Source organism: Nilaparvata lugens, chromosome 7, assembly GCF_014356525.2.
Source record: "Nilaparvata lugens isolate BPH chromosome 7, ASM1435652v1, whole genome shotgun sequence".
Taxonomy (NCBI): Eukaryota; Metazoa; Arthropoda; class Insecta; order Hemiptera; family Delphacidae; genus Nilaparvata; species Nilaparvata lugens.
The window spans coordinates 22,467,029-22,491,039 of record NC_052510.1 but is presented as its reverse complement, the minus strand read 5'-3'; the positions used below and the strand labels follow the sequence as shown (position 1 = coordinate 22,491,039).

At 36.7% G+C, this 24,011-nt stretch overlaps 1 protein-coding gene across 1 annotated transcript in view; it reads left to right on the top strand.

Moving 5' to 3' along the window:
* The window catches only part of LOC111057041 (dystrophin, isoforms A/C/F/G/H), a 608,133-nt gene that overhangs the window by 164,291 nt on the left and 419,831 nt on the right, over positions 1 to 24,011 (top strand). Inside the window, exon 45 of the mRNA XM_039431878.1 lies at positions 19,763 to 19,944. Coding sequence (XP_039287812.1) covers positions 19,763 to 19,944 — 182 coding nt within the window. The remainder of the gene's footprint in view (positions 1 to 19,762; positions 19,945 to 24,011) is intronic.

The window sequence follows — 24,011 nt, the reverse complement described above, 5'->3', positions numbered from 1 at the left end:
CGTCTACGTCACAATCGTTCTACCAATGGCAAATTTTCATGCAAATTTATTACACCGAGATTCTCAGAAAAAGATTCTAGCCAAGAAGCTTAGGAGAAGACGTGGCACTTCCCTTTTGAAATCCTCACCGTTCATACCTCGTGAAAGTTACCAAGACCTATTCGTAAAATTCTCGTTCGATTTTTATATATTATGTTTTATTTGTGAGCCAATATTCTTAGGCTATTCTATTTGTTATTTGTAAATCTATTTTCATCAATCGATAAATTAAAAGTTTAAAGTTAAATTATCCCTTAATTAATTTGGTGAAGGAGATATTTAAATTAAAATTCCCCACGTGCTGAGACCGAAGCTTGGACCGCCGCCGATCAAATGATTTTGATCTAAAGAAGAAAACCACGACCGTCAAGGAGTTTCACGTGAGTTATAAGTTTAAAGGGGCCCCAATCTACGCTTCGAAAAAATATTACAGTGCATAAATATAAAATTTTCTTCGTTAAATTATTGGCCACGCCGACAAGCGCTTATTAGTTATTAAGAGCCTAGAATTTATCCAATATAGAATTTATAAGAACTTGTGGTTGATTAACTATCCTCCGCTGCCAGAACCACGACCCCGAGCATTTTTTAAAATATTCTATAATTTATTTTCACTATTTTTTCAAAACTATTAAATTTTATCATTTGTAAAATTCTGTTGAATCATGCATGGTGTCATGCAAGTGCAAGAAAATTGCTAATCATTTTTTGTTAATGTTAAACCACTTTCAATCTGTAAATCAAATTCCGAATCTGCACTGTGTGACCATATATTTTCTATATATATAAAAGCGAAATGGCACTCACTCACTCACTCACTCACTCACTCGCATAACTAAAAATCTACCGGACCAAAAACGTTCAAATTTGGTAGGTATGTTCAGTTGGCCCTTTAGAGGCGCACTAAGAAATCTTTTGGCAATATTTTAACTTTAAGGGTTGTTTTTAAGGGTTTAAGTTCGCCTTTTAGCATGTATATTCTTCTTCTCCCAATCTCCTAATTATAATTGGAATTTCCATATCATATATCATATGTTACTATAGAACTATAATCTAGATAGAGTACCTCTTCGAAACAGTTGTTAACTGGCAACTAAATTAATAATTTTGTCAGGTTGGCATTAAGTTGAGTTGAATTTGTTAGGTTGGTATCAAGTTGAAGATTTAAATGCATTTATCGCGGAAAAATTGATTGGGAACTGCTACTTCAATCCTGGGAATATTATATTACTAGCCGTCAGGCTCGCTTCGCTCGCCATATCCGTTTAGTCTGGACCCCCGACTGGATTGTTCTAACATATGATAAAAATGCTCAAATGAAAAATGCAGGCGAGCGAAGCGAGCCTGCTGATCTCATTCTTGGACGATCCAGTCGGGGGTCCAGGGGGCGGAGCCCCCTGGCTAGACGAATATGGCGAGCGAAGCGAGCCTGACGGCTAGTAGTATAATATATTTCAATTTTGTTAATTCGCCTTCTGAGTTCGATTATTTCTTAAGCCTGTCAATTATTGTGTCTGATACGTTCTATATTGTCAAGAACCGATCGAATACGATCATTGAAATAATTGAATTAAGCTGGATATTGGAACAGGTCTAAGTGGATGTAGTGAGTGGGGTCAGATCGAGATATTTGTTCTTTGTCCTTACCTGCTCATATATCAGCTATTATAGAGAATAATTTTAAAGAATTAACTATTTTAATCTTTAGTAATCTTCATAGCTTAGTCCAAATATCATTGAACTGTAAAAAAACTAAATGCGGCGATGAAACAAAGTTACACATTCACACCTTCACATTGTTCTTATTCCGAAACAAAGTTGAATCATGTCTCTTGATTATTTTTCTTTAGTACGCAAGTAAGTTTAATTATTCAAAAACTTTTCAAATTTAATGATTCATGGAATCCATACGTTTAATGGTTTATCAGATCAAATAAGTGTCCTAGAAAAGAAGCCTTAAACTATCTTTGCTTTTAAAATACTATCTCTGAAAAGTCATCTCAATCGAAAAACGTTATCTCAACAGTGTTTCCCGGAAAAAATACCCAGTGAGACTAACCACAATAACGAATTCGAAGTGTAGCTTTGTCATCAAGTTGGGTGCTAATCAAGCAGCGGGTTGACTGAAGTGCAGCGGGTGACTCACCATTGATTAGACGCCCGCATCTCATTCTGGTGTTGACCTATTTCGGTGTGGGATCACTCTCTCTTCCAACAACCACAATTAGCTTTGAGGTTTCACCACTAACCTGAGCCATAACTGCTTTCAAAAATCTGGATGACAATTAATTAATTAATTAATTCCTGGTTTGGGAATTTGAATTGAAGGTATTTAAATACCAATACGCCTAACTGGACATTCTACTGCCGAGTTAGGGTACAAACAGAACTTCCGGTCGAGATGTAGATTTCATCTCGCTAGCGTTATTCTTTATCTATATTAATGACTTTGAATGTTTTTATCATTGCAGAGCCGTTTAGTGGCATCGATCTTCACTAGTTGTATTCGCGCCTTAAGATATCAGTGTTAAACTGGTGAAGAGGGGCAAAACTAAACTGGGAAATGAAGTGAAAAATAGTATTTATGTTGAGAAACTGGGAAATTGGGTTTAAAATCAAAGTTTTCAATACGACAAACATTTCCATATATTCATATAAGAGATGTTACATACGGATGATTATAGGTTGAAAAATACAATCCCAAATACAATGTGGACATTAGGGTACTTGCACACACATCAATTTTGGACGGCTGGTTTTTTGACGTGACAACGTCTTATAAATTGGTTTGCCGGGTGGCACTTCAAGAAACTGCGTTACGTTCCCACGTTATGCGCTCACAATGAGAGGGAGTGAGAGCGTTCGTTTCGGTTCACGGTCGTCTGGAAAGAGCACGAATAGGAGCAGTGGCGAGCAACGTCGGTAGCAGCAGCCAGCAATCCGAAGGCATTCACCTGGAGAGAGAGTGAAACGGAGCAATCTCCTGCGACTGCGCCACTACTTAGTGAATAGGTTATGTGAATAAGAATAAGTGAATAGGTATAAGTGTAAGTATAATAGGTATAAGTGAATAGGTTATGTTGTAGTAATCACAATGTTGTGGTAGTTTTTAATCACAAAAGTAGTATAAATCAATTCTCAGCCAATAATAATTTGTTTAACTTGAAAAAATGAGCGCGACTTGCTATGTAAAAAATTGAATCGAGCACAGTTAGCCCGCCTAAGAGCGAGAGAGACAGAGTGATTTTGTTGAGGATGTGTGAAGGTAGAAATAAAATTTTGTTAATATGAAATTCAGTGCGAGATTCTTTGTATAAATTAATGTTTTAAATATAATTCTTTGTATAAATAAATGTTTTAAATTGTTACTATTATTTCATCCTTCTTCCTACTATAGGAATGAATATTCACATTAAAATTATTTTACCACTCAAAGTCGTTGTCACGTAAAACTTTCGCCCGTATACCAACTTTACAGGCAACTATGCAATTTTTTTTTTAATTTTTATTTTTTTGGAATTTTACCGGCCGTCCAAATTCCAATAGTGGCGCTCAGGCGAGAACGGGACCTGGCACACACGCCGACCGCTGATCGGCGCCGGTAAAATGCCGACGAGCAGCCGGCCACTGCCACTGCGTACCACTGGTGCCGGCAATGTGCCTGCGATACAGTGGCGCCCGTGAGTAAATACAGGCTTACACACACACCGATTTTTCTCAAACCGTCCTTGACAGTTCTCGCTTCACCATCCTCCATTCGTCGACTTCTCTGTTCTTTTGATAATGCGAGGTAATTTACTTTATAGAGTTATGGAATAGAGTTTCACATTTTCGTATTTTTATGATTGATTTGATTTTTCAACTTCTCATGGAGTTCGTCAAACTATGCAATTGACATTCTAAAGTAGTTGAAAAACTGCTATCTAGCCTTAGTTCTTCAAAACGAGTGTGGAATGTTCCCGTGTTTCCTCTGCTTACATTGATTGGATGAATCCAGCACTTACGCTTAATCCTACGGCGCTTAATGCGATGATACAATAACCACATAGCAACTTATAGGATTCATTATTATTCACCTCGTGTCACAACAACAAAATAAATATCTTATTGTTTGAATGGAAACATATGTAAAAATCAGGCGGTAAAAAATCGGCCGTCCAAAAATCGGTGTGTGTGCAAGTAGCCGTTAAAATTTTGCTACCGATAAAAAATCGGCCGGTAAAAAACTGGCCGTCGAAAATCGGTGTGTGTGTGTGTGTGTGTGTGTGTGTGTGTGTGTGTGTGTGCAAGTAGCCTAAGAGGTCAAAAAAAGCAGAAAAAAACGATTGCAAAAACTGTAGAAGTTCTTGAGTGATTTTTGAGTGTAATCAAAGACTACTGAGTGTGAAACCAATCAAAAACTAATACATTTACTTGACCACTCATCATTCTATATGAATTGTAAAGAGTAAGGATGATAGAGGTAGATTTCAAATTCAAATTGAACGTACATGATGAGAGAGGAATAACTAACTAAATCAAAACTGCTGCCACATGAATGAGTGTTTGATGAATGTAGAATGACATTGATGAAGTTGAACGCAGATTCGTTGCGTGTTCACTGTTCACTGTTCACACCCACACAACAAGATCCATATCCATACGGCAAATGCTGGAATTGAGTTCTACTCACCATTAATTAACTAGCCACTGGGAGTTAATCGACATGCATGTATCACACATGATCAGGTGATTCACCATCGGGGACTGCCCGCAGCTATTGGATGCATAATAAAACAGTGTAATATCACTTGGAGTGGATTGCTGATATGATAGGCGTCAGTCCTAATGCATATTGTGAGGATGTACTATGAAGTGTTTTCGCGTTGAGCCTAATGAATGCATTTGTATCATGACTCGTGGTAATGGATGACACATGTTTGTTGGAAAATTGTATAAAATATGCAGGATAGCTCAGAGTCATAAACTTAAGTTCGGTAACTTAATTTTATTATCATTTCAATTAATAATATTGTATATCATTGAATCAATGAATTAACTAATTGGTTGTGACTTTTCGGCCAGTCTGTATTTGTGTATTAAAATGTATCTACTCCGTTAGACAAGAGCTTTGAAGATTAAGTTTCATTTTACCACAAATATAAAATCAATTTTGCTTTTCACTAAATGCCTATCATGAAAGAAACCCATTTGGAACCCCTGTGGCCCATATGAATACAAATACAAGTAGAGTAGAATATATTTTTTCCATTACCAACTAATATTCCTCCATTACTCTATTCTAATATTAATCATTTATCTATCTGGAGAAAATCGTGTACCAGGAAATAATTCAGTTCTGTATCATCATTCATCATAGATAATTCTATTTAGAATGAATAACTACTCCCTTCTAGAAACTGAATAATCTTGGAAATATTTCTAAATAAAATCTTCTCCTCATCTTATACAGCGGTTTCATTTTCGGAGAGTCTCGTAATAGCAGATCAAACTCTTTATTTCTCAGGTCTAATGTACTTAATGTACATTAGTTGAAGCCTTTGATTCAGTACTTAGTGAAGGAAATGAAGTAGGGTCCATAAAAACGAGCCCTTTAGTACTTGATTGAATTTTGAAACAGTGGCAGCCAGCAAAGAGCATTTAATGTCATCAGAGAAAAGGTGACTGGAATACTTAGGAGAGCAGCTACTACGTACCGTAGGTTACATCAAAGGCTCGAAAAGAGTCCTGAGCAGCTTTTCTCATCGAGTACTATTTGCTCTCCCTTGTCACATTTTTATTCTATATTCTTCTTGTAGGTAATGTGATAGAACAAGCTTTGTTATTTTAGTCATTTCACGGTATTTTGTTGTATAGTTGAACGAATTTGCTCAATTTCGTACATTACAGTATTTATTTAAAGTCCAGCAATCAAATTTTTACATTGTTTTTCATTAATGTTTATAACTCTCCTTGTTATTTGATCAACCAGTTATGTTTCTTTGAAACATGATTATTCAACTAACACCAGGTATTTGTTGAAACATTACGCAGTATAACTAGTCACGGCAGATGATCCTTGAAAACTACTCATTCCGCCTACCCGTTATTCTTTACGACCCACCTAAAACTATGTTCATCTATTCTTATCCCTCTCGCACAAGCCTAGAACTTGTATGTGCATCATTCTAAAACTTAACCACTCGTTTTAGCTTTGTTTTGAAGTGTAATTTGAGTCAAAGTGTTACTTGAAGGGTAACTCAATGAGCCAATATTATTGTGGGGAAATCGTGGCAGCTGCCCGGTACAAAACATAACATAGCTCATTGAATAGTGATGGAGTTGCCATAGATGATCATATTATTCTCTTGTGCTTTTGTAATCAAAACAAATACACATGTAGAATGTATGCACACGTGCTAATGTATACACACTTTGCCATTCCAGTTGGACCACCAGCACAAATCTCATTATACTGTGTGACAACATATAACCACCAGTAGTTCGTCGGTCATCTCTAGTTATGTGATTCCAAATACAGCTTTATGAGATGCATGTTTCATTTCTGAAAGCATGGCTTGTTAATGTAGTTATAGCTCTTTCCATTTCTGAGGGAATGCATATTCCAGAGGAATTAATCTCCTGGTGGATCAACAATGTGTGTGGCTGTTTCACGTAATACAGGTTGGCATTCCTGATTACACTTCTTGAAACTTATTTCATGATAAAATTAGTTGACAGTTCAGTTCTTAGCTGGAGAGAATTTTGATACTCGAATACTAATCGAATATGTACTACATAAAAGTTTGTAAAATACTCGACTGTTCTACTCATCTAATAAAATCCTGTAAAATTGAAGTTTTTCCAGAAACTCGGCATATGAATGCACTTATCCCAATCAGACTTTAGTCGGTTCGTCAAGAATAATTATTATTCTCCTGGAGAATCAACAATGAATTTGCTTTAAATATGAGCTGATATTAAATAAAAAAATGATTAAATACACTTTCTTTTGAGCTGTATCTTTCCAACAGTAAGACCTCAATTTGTATAAGCGTGTTTGGAATAGGATAAGCAATCGGAAGTATTCCTCAATGAACCAGAGAAGAGAATGACCATTTAAAACATAGAAAGAAAGATTGAAAATATCAAATATATTTCGATCTGTTTGGTCAACCATCCAATTTGTTAGAAAATTGTTGTTCATCAGGGATCTCAATTGACCATCCTTGATCTGGATGATCTTGATGATCTGGAACTCCATTTCGATCCTAGAATAAAATAATGGTATGGTTGAAATGTATAGTAATTTCAATATTGGTCAGCAAATATACATTATTGTTATCATTATAAGATATATTCAGTTTGATAGTATTGTAATAAACCTTCAAAGGTATTAAGAGCCTAGAATATTTTCACACTCTTGGAAGGTTCGCCCTGGCATCCAGGAAAAGTTCCATATTCAGGCGGCAAAGACAGGAAGAAAAGGATTACTGCTAAGAGATTTTATAAATTTCCTTCAAGGGTGTCGGGAATTGAGGTCGAACATTTTTATTCTTAATTAAAAATGTCGTCTGCTTGTGTGAGACGGATCTAGTAAAGAAGATTAAATTTGCATATTATAATTCATCCTGTCTTCTTTGAAAGAAAGGGACGAAGAAAAGAGTGAAAGTGAGGGAGAATAAAGAATAATGGTCACTTTTATCACACGTTGTTTTGTGGAGGCTGCAAGTGCTTGTAATATCGCAGAATACCCTAGCTCTAAATATGCGAGGACAATCTGGGACCCCATTTCGGGAATTACATAAATAAGTAGGGATTTGCCGAGAATTAGCGCTGTGTTATTCTGCAGTTCGCCAGTTGATACAACGGAATGTTGAAGTTGCGTTGACTTTTTGCGGAGGAATTTGTCGACCATGCTATTGCCGCCTTATTTTTATTGCTCAATTTGTTTGTTGTAACATCGCCAAAGTACTCTACTTGGTTTGTTGTTTTTTCTCCGCACTTTACTTGTGCAAATCGGTTGTCTCGCCATTATTTTGTTGGGACACTTTGTACTAAAACCTTTCACTCTGTTGCGGTGAGTTTATTATCACAATATTTTGTCTTTCATCGCGTGGAGCTTCTACTTTTATTCAGACTACTTAATTTTGTGCTGTGTGTGATCCAAGCCAAATGCATCAATAAAAAATACAAAATGAAAGTTCTCTTTTTTCCCCAGATGCAGTTCTAATGTCCCAATATTCAAAGTCGACATTGTACTTTTTCTGGATCTTCACTGATATTGTACTTTTTCATGTTTTTCAGTTTATACGTATCTAAAAAATATTACATTAAAATACATTAATAAAGCCAGAAGTTCTCTACTCAAATACAGACCTACATTATTATAAGACAGTCTTTTCAACAGTGAATTTGGGACTAGCATCTAGGGAAATAGGATTTTTTTCATGATAGGGAGCATAAAGAAGACGACTGTTCTGATGACACTTGTGGCGTTTGTCAGATTGTCATCGGTTGGCTTTGTCTTTCGCAGCACCTCACAACTATTACTCATCCTGATCTTGGTGACTTCCATCATATAAGCGTCGCTGACTTTATTGTAAAGATGACTGTAACCCCTTCAACCTTCCATGCCTCGCCCCAGCCCTTTAATATTCTTATACGAATATGAACAATAATCTTCGCATTGAAAATTACACCATTGGTGTTGAAACATGTTTGTAATTTTACAATAAATTAGTGATATTTTTGACAACATCCCAGTGTTTTCATTAAAATTAACAGGTTTTGATTTCAAATAGTTCAATGTTTCTAGTACGAAATCATCGATCATTTTGTATCAATATTCTATTGAGCAGCTATGGGATTCATTCATTCACACAACATAATCAAGTGACAACTACAAATAACATTCAATTTACATTCTTCCAATTAAAATTAAATTTGAAAAGCAATTTTTTTCAAACTTCATCGGAACTAAATAGGTGATTCTGCTATTCCAAATGTTATAGAAGTTGAGTAAACGTGAAATTAACTGAAGAGAAACACTCAGGTGAATGTGAGAGGTACCCATAGATCAGGTGAGTACCCCAAGTTACAGTTGAGTAGCTAGGAGGATTTCTTCTGCTCCTGAATCTCTTTCTTCCTGATCCCTCTGAAAAACGTGCTTTGGAAGCTCGGTCAGTAGATATACGTTTGTGGCTGCTTATGAATTTATGGATCGGGTAATTTTGTTGAGCACAGTCGAGCAGTAGATCCTGGTCTGTTCTCTGGAGAGACAAATAATCTCTCCTGGAGTTGGCGTGGAGCGGATCATACTTAGAGGTTTGCGGGAGTCCGCCCTCAGTCCGCGGGGACTGGCTGCAGTACAGCAGCTATAATTTCCAAACTGAGACTCCCAGGAGATGCAATCGTGATGCTGGACTTGCTCGCAACGCGCAGCGTCTCCTTGCACATCTTCTAGTTGTCTGCGATAAAAATAGGGTAAAGTACTATCTGTTATACATAATAATCCCACCTCATATTATCATTTCAATATCTATATATCATAATTTTTTCGTCATTTCCGTTCTCACAAAAAACGTCCTCAGTTCCCTCTGAGTTATTACGTGATAATCTTTAAATAAATCATCATTTTTACAATTCATCAACGATTTTCAACTGAAATGGATGACTTCATGTGAGTTCTGATGGTAAATCTATAATGAGACCAAGAACGAGTTGAAAAATCGCTAGTGGTTGGGAACCCACCTAAAACTGTAGCCTGTAGTCCACTCATCTCTCATTATAATTCTTCTCATCACCCACGCACAAGCCTAAAGCTCATGTGGGCATCACGCTCAGGAAAAAATTGTTTTCACAGATTTATTAAGATATTCCTAACATTATAGCGTGGTGTAGTGTTGTAACCTTACTATAAATACACATATTTACATCTTTTTTCTTGGTCAGAACATTATGCTGCATTTTTTCAAGAAACAGGAGACAAATTTTGTGATGTTGTAGCCATTTTGAATAAATCTCGACATCTGTGCACTCGTAAATGCATCGATTCCAAAATCGGATGAAGGATTTGTAGGTTGTTGTACAGGCCAATACTTTTTTCACTCATCTTGTTGGCTGAACTTTTCCTACTTGCTTGGCACCGAATCCAATGTTTTGGGATGACATGCGGGGAGTAGTGGGGTTGTAGGAAGGTTTGTGGACTAGTGGGAGTGATGTTGGTGGCGCGGATGCAGCAATCCACTGAAATATACAATAGATGGGCGAGCAGGACCTGCTATGCGAGCCAGCATGAATCATTCATCAGTCGACGATATTTATGCCATGTGTAACGGTAACTTATACAGACAAAACGATATGCTGAATTCCGAGTGACTGCGTCAGTAATGCTGCAATTTTCACATTCTCTCTCGCTTCTTGCTACTCTCCTATCCTGTAAATACATGGGAGATGTCAGCTGCAACAAATGTGTCTTGAATTTGTCTCTTCTTCTGAATTTATTACGCACTGCTGTCCATCGATATTCATTGGTATTCAATTGTTTTTGTCTGCTGTTATGACGAATTTTCATTTTATTCATTGTAACAACATTAGAAAGGAGTAAAAACAATAGAGAGTTGTCGTCGTGGTGAGATATTACACACATTTTTGTTGAAGATCGGTATTATCATACAGCACCAACTAGCTAGATGTTCAGTCACGGTGTAAATAAACAATTATTCCTATTTTCTTTGGTTCCGTATAACGATGACTGATTGTGATTAAAAGATCTGAACTTGAAAGACAGTTATCGGCGGTTTGTAATCCACTTGATACTCAGTTTAAAATTTAGATATATTCATTATCCAATTCAATTCAATTCAATATCCATCTCATCACCCACGAACAATCCTAGGGCGTTTGAGGGCATCGTTATTAGCATTAAAGTTATAGAGAAAAGGGAAATTACATAAAACGTTTGAGATTAGATGTAGGCCTACATTAGATGTTAATAAAATTGCAGAAGGGAGAAGTAATAAATACAATTTTGGATGATAAATAGAACAGATTGTTTAGGAATAAAGAAAATGGACAGATTAAAGAAAATTGGAATACAAATGGGAATTACTGAAATATTGCAATCAATCTAATGCTAATGAATCAATAATTATTATTAAACGAAAAACCAAATTAAATGCTGTAAATCACCCCGAAGACTTCTGCCCCTGGAAATATTTACAACAGGGTAAACAGCTAAATGGAAATCCGATGATCGCTATCATTTAAAAATTATTTTACATCCCGGGGTGATTTACAGCATTAGATTTGGATTTTCGTTCGATAATGATTAAACATTGGAATAGTTTAGGGTTATTTTGATAGGAGGAATGCATCCAACTGTGGAAAATAATTACAAAAAAGAGAATGTGATTGAATTTGCCGATTAAAAAAAATTGAAGTAGTATAGGGTTAGAAGAGATATGTATTCAACTTTGGAAAATCAATACACAAGAGAGAATGAGAGTACATCATGAAAAAAAATGGATGTAAGAGTTCAGATGATTGAGTTCAGGAAAATATAATTTATTTGATATTTGTACAATATGCCAATACATGTGAAATTTAAAAATGAAATTATAAGAACACAAATATATTGAATAAAATGAGGGTTGAGAAGATGATTGTGGCCAGTGGGACGAATTTATCTGATTTCGAAAAACATACAACAATTGAGTGGAAGAAAATTACGTAGATTGAAAGAGCAACAGAATAGATGGGTATGACAGGAAGATTGAAATGAATACGGAAAAAGATAATTGAAATAGAAGTAGAGACATTTTTGATAAATTATTCTGTAAGCACCAGAACACCGGCAAGGGGGCAAGGGTAAGAAGAGTGACACCAACCAGGCAGCCACTGCTCAGTCACTCAGCAGTCAACATGACATCTACAACGAATAAATTAGCCTGCAAAGCAGCGTGGCAACTACAGCGTGGCAGCAATTCGGTGTGCATTATTCCCTTTGATCAGGTCTATTACTCGCATCAAGGATTTAGCACATCACCAAAACCCTGGCAAACTAAGTCAAAAGGCATCAAATGTTGTCTGTCCACGGCTCAGGCCAGCATTTGCCAAATAAATCGCTGACTGTATTCATCTCTCTCTCACACACTCACTCTCTCTTGCTATCTCTCTTCAAGACTGTCACTTCTACACCAACTCTATTTCACTCTTACAACGTCCCCTTTCACTTTCCCACAATATTCTCTCTGAATTTTTCATTATTTGTAACTTTCCCTCCTTCTCAATCATTCTCTCGCTCTGTCCTGTCCTTCAATCTTTGCTTCCCTAAATCTTTCACATGTATTTTACTCTCTCGTCATGATTCTCTTCAATCCCTTGCCTTTTCTTTACCAATCGCCGTCTCTCTGCATTCATCCTTCCCTTACTTCTCACTTTTCTTTTAATTTCTATCCTTCCTCTGTATGTCTTACTCCCTCATCCATACTCACTAAACCCTTTTCCTCTTCTTCTCTCTTCTTTTCTTCTTGGCTCTTCTATCTTCCATTCTTGTTTCTCCGAAATGTTATTCTTCTCTCTTCTCCCTCGCACCATTTCCTTCATCGTTCACTAATAATTAATTAGGAGTTGGTTGGTAGAAGTGTTTTGGAAGTGTCAAAGGGATGGATATTGTCTGGGTTTCTTTTTCCCCGTCAGATTATGTAGATTCAAAAGAATATTATCCTATACGATATTACATTGTATTGAGCAATATTATATTGCACTTTCCCAATTCTTCACTCAACCTTTCCATTTCTTTCCAGTTTTCTTTCCCCCCTTTCTCATCCAACATTTTCTCCTGTATCACATATTATCTCTGAGAGCTCCTTTACTCCTCTTACCTCAGTCTTATAATTCTTTTTCATCCCTTTCCATACAGAAACAATCTTTCTCTCCCTCTCTCTATCTCACTCACTCTCTCATACACATACACACATACAAACTTTGTCTGTGATGCTCTTTCTCTCTTCCACTGGACATGTCAAAACCTCCCCAGCCAGCCCCTGCTAATTATCCGGACAACAGCCTACTTTGCTGCACCAGTCTTTGTTGAACCACACAATTACCGTTCTCAAGCAGAGCAAGCAAGCAAGCAAGCACTCGCGTTCACGCAAAGAACCACCCACATTCACTGCAAAAGAGCTGTCTAATGGTCATTTCAAGGTACTAAATTTTCCACGTCACCTATTTCTACCATAACTTACATAATTGGTTGGACCAAGTCAAAGTTTGTCGCTTCAAATCACGTTTGGAGCATACGCTATATAGCCGAAGTATAACTGTACATGGTACATCTCTATGTAGTAGTTCTACGCTATTTTCACTGTATGGGTTCTACGTTATTTTTTGTACTTGATGGGTGCAGCTGGTGTGCCGGAAGTGTCATTGTGGTGGATATCACACACACACACACACACACACACACACACACACACACACACACACACACACACACACACACACACACACACACACACACACACACACACACACACACACACACACACACACACACACACACACACACACACACACACACACACACACACACACACACACACACACACACACACACACACACACACACACACACACACACACACACACACACACACACACACACACACACACACATATTTGCATTTCCAGTGCCTAAGTAACTTGTTACTTCCAGATTTGAATCTCCATAAAAATAATCGTCATCCTCATAATATATCGAAAGACTTTTCAAATCAACCATTGAGGACGTAATATAGTTTCCAAAATCGAGTGAGTTCATGGTGTTCTAAGACTCATCACAGATCTAACTTTAGTTCTGTTAATTACTCTATGGTCCCACTTCTAGACAAAATCCTTGAAAAATATCATTCAACGCCAATTTTTGTAAGTGCAGCAGAATGTGGAGAAACAACTCAATAAAGCCTCAGAAAACACAATTAGCCTAATGTGGTGTTTGTCAAGCTTCTTGTACATACTGTTCTCTCGTTTACTGACTTGTGAGGAGCTATGATTAAACTCTTTGATAAGGACTCTCCTACATAAATGTCATATTAGCATGTAGTCATGTATCAGCAAGCCTTATAGCCTTATAGAAGTGAGTCTGCCCCTTTAGGCTTAGTAGCTGCGCTAGAGGCGATGGGTTTTTGCTGTCGTTTTGCTCCTACATCACAAGACGACAGGCTAGGGACTCTACAGTCTGTAGTGCTATGCTGTGAAATGAGCCAAGACCTCTAAATATCTACTCCTCACTCTGTCATTCCCACCCCCTCACTGGGTCTTTCTCTTTCTCTCTCAGAGTCCCTCCATGATTACTCTCTATCTCTACTCTCTTCACCTCTACTGCTCTCTGTGTCATCACATCCCCCCTCGGGCAAGTGTCATTTACACTCTCCCTCTCTTTTTGATCCCCCTGTTCATCCTTTCTGTTTGATGTTTGCCGCTACCAGCTCCTCTCAAGTCAAGGACGGGTGAAAGGCTTTGGAGGTGAAGATCAAGTTGTTTTCAATATGACGTCTTGCTGCTATCAATGTAGTTTTGCATGTTAGGCTCAGAGAGTATATTGTACTTCTATAATCCTCTGCTTATATTCTCTCACATTGAGTGCTTCTGTGATGTACCACACATTATTTGTACTAAATCCCACTTGATGTATTACATACATACATCATAATAATGTTGAACTTAATTAATATTGAAAACTGATTTATTTATAGAAAAAACTTATGAAAAATTTTAATACAGAATATGAAAAAGTGTCCATGTTTGAACCGATCAAGTTTGAACCTTAGAAATATTGATACTTTCAAGTGTTGTGGTCTGCTAATTATAAACAATCATACTCTGAACCACCATAATTAATATCAATTACAGACTTGTATTATAAGTCTCATTGAAATTCAGTAATCAAAGACCAGTTGTCAGCTCCAGGTCTCATTGAGAATCTCATTGTTTGAGATATTAAAAATCGCAGGTTTCATGCCAATATACATTACTATTCAAAAACACACCTATCCGACGGTATTCATGTAATGGAATGGGTCTTGAAGAAAGAGAAAGAGTGAGTGAAAGGGCGGTAAAGGGAGAGAAGAGAAATATTAAGTAGAAACGAAAGAGAAGAGTAAGTAGGCAAGAGATTTCCGGAGCTAATTTCTTTCGCCGCTGATGGAGTTGGAGGAGACAAAGAAGCTTCAAATGTGCGTGATGAGTGGCCTGGTGTTAAAGAAACTGGAAGAAGAGGGGGAAATGCGTGTGTGAGATAGAGATAGAAGAGAGTGTATAGAGAAAGATGAAATGAGGAACCATCCAAGTAGTATCAAGCAGCTGTGTTCGAGGAATCATCATTCGGCTGAATATTAAATACTTTGTCGGAGATTATCATGAATATTTATGAAGAGAAGCTTGAGCTAAACTGCCTTTTCTTCTCTCTTAAGCTGTGCGCTCCTTTCCGGGTCTAGTCTGTTTTCCTTCTGTTATCCGAAAGCAGGCCCGGGTGGGTACTTACCTCCCCATACCTTGAGCCTCTTTGCTCAGGGTACATGCATAGGCCTACTCGTCTCCTGCCTGTCGTCATACCTTGCACAGCTTTATCTTCTGTTTTTGCTCCCCCGTTCGAATTCATGCTGTCAAAAATCTAAACCTTTATTAAAAAGGCTGGTATGTTTATGTCATCAGAATGTGTTCATAATATTTTTCTTTTTGTGGTAGGGGGATCTTTTTTGAAGATTTGCTAACACATGTTCAGAAACGGTGACAAAGGAATGAATTATATCCGGGAATAAAATAACATAGAGAGTTACAGTGCTTATAATACTGTATTCTCGTGTGGTGGAGGTATATTTGGTTTTGTAGATGTATCACAACAGCATGTTCAAGAATAGCCACAATGGAATGTTATATTGATTGATTCTTTATTGATTTTTTATCCCAAATGACAATGTATAGCCAGGTCTTGCAATAGAGTAAATACAACACAGCTCAGTTGAATATTTGTAAGTAATTGATGAATTGTTACAAAACACTCATAGATACACATTATCACTTCATCCCTTTTGTTACGATCAAATCCTATTACCATGATGAGAGCCTTATCAGAATTTCAAGTTCTCAACACTTTATTGATGACTGGCATCGCTGATACAGGATATTGGCTAACACTATATTAAAAACACTAACACTTTACTAAAAACGTGGTATCCAGTAATCAGTACATTATATTATTAGATAAGATCTAATAATTATAATTGATAAATATTGTAATGAGGCTCATCATTGTAATAATATTTGATCGTACCAAAGGGCATGAGAGATCAAGTGATCGAGTCTGTGTGTTCTGTAATAATTTATCAATTACTTACAAATATTCAACCATACAGTATTGTATTTACTGTACTCCATATTCCATATTCTATTAATATCTAGATCTCATCAGATTAGACATGATCTTGTAACATTCGACGAAATATCGCAGTTCGTGATGTATCAAGAAATGCAAGATCTTCTATGAAATACTTCTCACTCAACAATCTTCAACTCATGAGAAATATGTTAGTTGAAGATGTTGAAGTATGACGAACGTGGCTGTTCAATGTTACAATTATTATTCCAATCGTAAAACAGAATTTCACAAAAAATGGGTGAAGAAATAATTCCTTTCTATGTCTATAGATTGAGAGCATGTAGAGTTCTGCTGAAGAAGCTGCTGCAGTTCCGTGAAATCTAACATTAGATGCACTCTCCTCGCAACATCTGTGTGTAACAACCTAGGGAGAAACGGAAGAGAGGAGTGACAGAGTAAAAGGAGAAAAGGGAGAGAGCGAGAGAGTAACTACGGAACAGAGTGAATAATAAAGTTGGACAGATTCGATGTGAACGCTGAGGATGTGATTAATAGATTCGAATCCAGTCGAAAATGATGACAATGTCAAGCTGCTATGTGCTCAATTGTTTTTGAAAAATAATGCCATCTGATGATGATGATGATGATGAAGATGATGATTTGAATAGATTTCTGAGGCTAGAAAATCTTCATAACTTGTGAAAAAAGTTGAATATAACTTGAGAAGAAAGCCAGAGAGCAATAAAGAAGTACCTCGATGATATGATCTATATTACTCCCAATGGATGATGGTTTTTTTCCAAAGTATTATCTCAAATTGCACTTCTATTAGAGTGGAAAAGGAAATGAGGTAAATTGTTACTTGAAAAGGACTAAATTTATTGCTTCTGCGAGATAAAAAGCAGATGTACGGCAAGCAAATCACATTATCGATGGGTTGTTCGTTCGTGAGATTGATTGATTCTCATTCTCAAATGGGGTTCTCCGATATATTTTTCATCCTAGAAAAGTGAGAACACCATTTATTCATTAGGTTCATGATTATAAGTTCATTTATTTTTCCTACAGATTATCTTTTTAAAACTGCTCATCTTATAATTCGTTATCGACTTAGTACAGGCTTGCTTTAAAGGGGGGTTGTGTAAATTATTATTATTAGTCATATTCCATATGACATCTATTTTGTATCAATTCAATTAACTTTTAAAATGTTTTTGAATTGGAAAAATGTAATGTTCAACTAAAAAAATAAATATCTCCATCAAGCTTCTTTGATATTATTTGAAGCTTTAATTTGAGTTCCCAGGGTCACATCATAAATTTATTGTGTGGTTTGTTTACCAAATCGTTGTAACAATCACATTGAACCAACTGTTAGCAGTTACCAAGATTAGTTACTATAACTTGGGAAAATTCCATTGCGAGGTGTTATGGAAATTTGTAGTCGACGTTAATTGTAATCAATTGTCCCAAACCGTGCTCAAGTCGCCGAACTTCACTCAAGTCCCTGCAGCATTTACAGCAACTTCTATTTCACAAAATATTTGCAGTATGGCCTAAAACGGAAGCCATATAGAACAAAGTCTGTGGAATATATTGTTAATTGAATAAAGTTGAAATATGGTGCGTGACTTTTCGAACTATTACAGTGAAATATTATTATATTTCCGTGAAATTGGAATAAATTGAAGAGAAAAATCTTGTAGTAATATTATTTATCTCCAGTTCTTCAATACGGCACTTGGTTATGTAATACAACACTTGATAGATCTTTGAAGTATCGGGATGAATTACTCTAAGGCTCCTCAATCTTCATTTAATCCAACTCATCATCATCATCATTCATATTCTTAAATTTTATAGATTTTTTGTCGAATTATATAGTTATAATCGAACGCACCATTTATCTCATTGCCACTCTCCGAAGTATCCTCGACAGGGAACTAGAGGTAAATTCGAGGTGATTCCAAAGTTTGATTTTGGCCAAGTTGTAATTATGCGGCCGCCAATGAACACACTCAACTCACCGACCAGCTACTAGCCACAACTTTGTAATATGTTGCAACTTGCAAGTCCAACTCGGTGGTTCTCTCTCTTACCCATTTTGACGGTTGGCGAAACCTAACTAACCACATATTTCGAAACAATGCATGCTCCATCCCCCTCAATTTCACACTTGTAAATACATTACATCAATGTGTTGAATAAATATTGGTTAATACAGGTTATAATGTAGAGACATAGGGATTGTGCTAGCTAATCCACAATGAAGAAAAAATGGAAAAAAGTAATTTCTATTGAATTACTACTGTCCTCAATGGTTCATAGCTTTTCTCGTACTGAGGCTAATCTTCTCAATAGATTAGGGAGAACCGGTCCCACAAGATGTCAAATTATCAATCGATAACAATAATAACCTTGGTTATTTCAACAACATGATTTAGACAGTTTATTCAAGTTTTATCTTAACATGTCAGATTGTAGATGTAACCTCATTGTAATCTCTTCATGAATATACTAGTGCATTATAAGTTTTCTAAATTGTATTTTGAACTGTTTCTATGCTTCTGAATTTTTGAGTTTTGTTATTCGACATAAGCTTATTTTCAATTTTAGGTGAAAATGTTACTGAACATTAATTGTAGAGATTTTTATGCTCAATCTTTTCCACTTAGAATTTTTTGTTTAAATTGTATCTGAAGCCTGATAATTGGGAATCTAAAATCACACTTTGCATTGATGGGGCGGAGCTCCTGAAATTTTAACAGATATGGGACTTGTGGCAGTTGATAGAGCTTATCAATGACTATTTTAGGTATAAATTTGATCAAAATCGTTGGAGCCGTTTTTGACAACATTTTCGCTATTTTAGCCGCCATTTGAATGGCATTTAATCGAAATTGTTCGTGTCGGATCCTTATCGTGTGAGGACCTTAAGTTCCAAATTTCAAGTCATTCCGTTAATTGGGAGATAAGATATCGTTTACACAGACACACATACACTCATACACACACACACACACACACACACACACACCACACACACACACACACACACACACACACACACACATAATTATACAGACCAATACCCAAAAACCACTTTTTTGGACTCAGGGGACCTTGAAACGTATAGAAATTTAGAAATTGGGGTACCTTAATTTTTTTCGGAAAGCAATACTTTCCTTACCTATGGTAATAACCATACCTATGGTAATAGGGCAAGGAAAGTAAAAACAGTAGAAATCATCTCTTCTCAATAGATTGAATGTATTATGATGTGACCCAGTTGTTGATATAATTATTTTTGGTGGTTTTCGTACTCTATTTATTCTAATTGTGTGTATTTGTTGTTGTTTGCAGGACTGTACACGGGCTCGCGAGCGGCGCGCAATGTGCGCTCAGTGGAAGTGCAGACGCCGGCCGGCACCTCAACCGCCCCCGGCTCCCCCTCCACTGCCTCCCCCAACGCCACTAGCGGGGCCGCCTCCCCCTCCACATCTAGGCTCACGCTTCTGGCCTCCTTCGACAAGTCCATTCATCAGGTGAGTCGTCAATCTAATTCATTCAAATCTATCCAACATTTAGTACAACAGGTACTCTGCTCACAGAGACAATAATAAAGCATCTGTTTATTCGACAGAGGCTGGCTCAAACAGCACTCTGGTTTGTGGACTGTATCAATTACATCGAGAACTTTTGGGTTGTCTGGCGTCGGGTAGCAAGTTGAACAATTAAAATGGCTAAGTGCACAATAACATAGGCCTACCTTCATGTCCAAATCCTCCTTGCTTCCAGGATCCCGGGTCCAGATCACGATACGAGATGAGACGACACTTATAATAAATCACAATAAATAATCAATAGATCACTTTGCAAAAATCGACATTACGAGAAGTGAGCTGTTCGATTGGCTGTCAATCGGCAACTGGCGGCGATTATGCTTGCGCATCACCCTCAATTGCCCCCTCTACCACACAACGCCAGACAACAGAGCAACATTGATAGCGTCCGAACAGCATCTTATAGTATCCGCCATAACTTATAGTAGCTTCCATAACACGGAAACATACTAAGTTCCGGCGTCCGACCACTTTCTAGCAGGTACAATAGACGGATTTTCGGCAGCCAACAATAATGGTTTGAAATAGTTGACGCCAATAGTTGTCTCTGTTTGCAGGTGCTCTATGAAAAAGTGTAGTCCTTTCCAAGTTTCATCAAGCTTTAAATTCTATTAAAAACACTGATCTAAATCTTCATAATGCTTAATGGTCATGTTTTAAGATCAGTGGAAAAATACAAAAATGATCAACCACATACAACTCCATTGTAGTGAAGAACTTGACCCTGGATATATTTTTTCTAGAAACTTGCTAAAAAAGATTTTGTGTTGTGGAATGCAATCTGCTTATGTTCAGGAACAATTATTTATTATTTTGTCAAAATTATATGGATAATCTTCATCAGATTGAAAATTCTCTATATCCATTCTCGGAAAATGCAAAATGCAATTTAATCAGTTTATTAGTTCATAAGCTCGTGTATCTCCTATCCCGTACAAACCAATGCCTTCCTTTATAATATTATAGATGAATCATCACAAGAGACGTAGGTTTTCTACTATTCCACTGACATCAGTGAAATTTATATATGATTGGAAATTGAACACTTCTTAGAATTACTTCGCTACTTGAACTATATAATAATAATAATACTTTGATTGAGTTTTTCTTGTAGTAGCCACATTAACACTTTAATTTAATACACTCGGAAACGTAGTGTAAGAGCCTGAAAATTGGATTTAATCGTGGAAAATGAACAGTTCTCCATTCACAGCAGTCCCAACATGAAGGAATCACTCCCCATTGTCCGCTGATGATGCCGTTTCACATTGGATGAAATCAGGAGCACATCCTGTTTTCTGAACTCTCGAAATGTTTCTTTTCCATCCATGACAACTCACCCCCTTTCTGGCTCACGAATAACGCCAATGATCGTGTTGTAACCCAGGATTTTTGCTCTTCTTTCTTCTCGTATCCTCTACCTCCTTTTTTCAACTCTCTCTTCCTGTTCCTCATCCTTCTACTCCTTCTCATGTTGGTGTAGTGACCATTGATATCTTCTCTTAAGATCCCCTTTTTCTTCTCTTTTTCCTTCAACCCGTTTTCTCTTTTCTTCTTCTCCCTTCATCATCATTGTGTTCCTCTCTCCATGTTCATCCTCTTTCTTCAACCACTTTTCATCTTGCTGCTATCAATTCTGTGCCGCCTGGTTGGGATTCGCCCCAGGGGAGTCGGCTCCTCGAATTACTGAATTGCTAGAAATTCCCGTCCCGCATCCACTCTGATCACGTTTCATTCGTCAGTAGTTTTTCTCTTATTTCATTTCCAATCTTTTTTCACGTAATATTTTCACTGTTCACCTTATTTCATCATTTCTGTTCATCATCAACACTTGGCCGTTTTGTTGAATTCTGAAATATTTCGAGTAATGATCAATATTGGCATCAAAAACTTCAATTGAAAATTCTTGAAATTAACTCAGACATTTGAAATAGAATGAAATTACCAATTGAGAATTCTGGAAATTAACACAGACCTTTGAAATGGAATGAAAATACCATACATCTGGTGGATTTTAAAATTGTCACTTGATCCTTTCCAACACGCAACCTTGAGTTTAATACAATGATAATTAACTTTGAATGAATGCTCTAAATAAATTAATTGTAGATCTACTAAACTTGATTAAATCATACTTCCCCGTCTATTGGAACTGCATGTTCGTCAGCTTGTCAATCCACAAGAATCATTGATTAGAACATACATCTAGAATGTGATCAACTCAACTTGATATAAAGACTGCATCAGCTTTATCCCCTCAAAACATCGAAAAATTCACTTATATGTTCAGTTTTTACATCATAGATCTACTTACAATGAAATATTGATTGTGTGTGAGGGAATACTTCTTTATTCATAATGAAATACACGCGGAACTCATGCATATTTAATTCAGGTTCCACCTCTCCTCCACTAAAAACTTGTTGAGTTTTCTTCTGTTCATCATTGCAGATCAATTTGTATGAAAACTAGCAAGAAAATTTGTTCAAGAAACCGTAGTTGCAGCTTCTCCACACATATTGCATCCACAAAAATCCAATCTCCCGTATCCACTAAAATTTTGCGTTAGAAAATTTCAATAACCCTTTGAAAACCCCAAGAATACTCTCAGAACTTTCCACGTTTGTTTTTCCCCTTTTTATTAATGAAACGTCTTCCTCGCTTCCTTTCCCCTCTCCAGCGTACTTTGAGTTTTCTCAGATTTTCTGGTCTAGTTTTTGCCGACCCAAAGAAGTTTGAAATTGAAAAAAGTTCCGAGATAAAACTCCGCAAGCATTTAATTTTCATAATGAAAAGAAACTCGTCCTTTTATTTCGTTTAGTGCGCCGAGACGTTATATTGAAGAGGTGCGTTTTATTTTAGTCGTGCTACGCTCTCTGCTTCCACTCTGAACAGCAATTTGGTTTCCTGTATCACTTTTCTACTTAATTCGCAAATAATAACCAGAGTATCATCCATTCCTTTCCTCAGTTTTGCTCTTTGCGCAAACATTTTCAATTTCCATCTGATTATTATTTACGACTCGACTCTTGTGATAACCACTTTTAAACTAATCATAATAAATGCACTTTGCTGTAAGCAGTTTTGGTTTATCTCTCAATTGTTACGATGATGGTACTAAAAAAACTCCATCCAATCGAGGATGGGAGCAATATTACTCAAGATTGTTCTTATTATAGAATAAGACATACATGAAATTTCCTGAATTTTAATGCCTTTGCATTCGTTCAAAATCATTTTGCATACCGAATGATGATGGATTAATATGGTTTCCACCAGCAATAAGAAGGTGACATGGAAGCGCCTAAATCGATAAAAACTATTAAACTTCCAATACAATCTGATATGAATGGAAAATCATCTCACTGTGGCTGTAATTTAAAATAATCCAAAACCCATAAATCTTGTGAAGTTTGTTTTTCTATCTGAAGATGATTTTATTCAATTTAATTTATTGTACCCAACACTACAATCATAATTATGGCTATGGAGGAAAAAGTACGATGAACCTGAATGATTCATTTACAAAATAATCTGATGTGAATGGAAAATTCTCAATGGAATGATCACTTTTCTTGATCCTCCAGACTCAAATAAAATCAATCATTTGATTAATGTCAATCTTCTACATTCATATTATGAGCATGTAAATTAGAATTGAGTTAGATGCTCGGCTTGAAGATTATAGCTTTGGATCAATAACCGTTTATCGAAGTTTCCATAATGTTCTATCCCTGTAAAATGGTAATCCCTTATCTCTAGCGCGTCCATGAAGTGTGAAAGGAAGATGGACGATGCACCCGAGAGGAATATTAATGCCTGAATTGGATAATTCAGATGAGGCTCATCCCGTTCATCCCTTATCCCTACTTCGGATGGCTCAATTCTTCACAAAGTCTTTATCTGGATCCTTGAGTGCGAAGGAATTCTGGTCCCGCCTTCTCCATCTTGTCGCAAATTTGAAAATCTTCACCTCATTCTGCTACAGA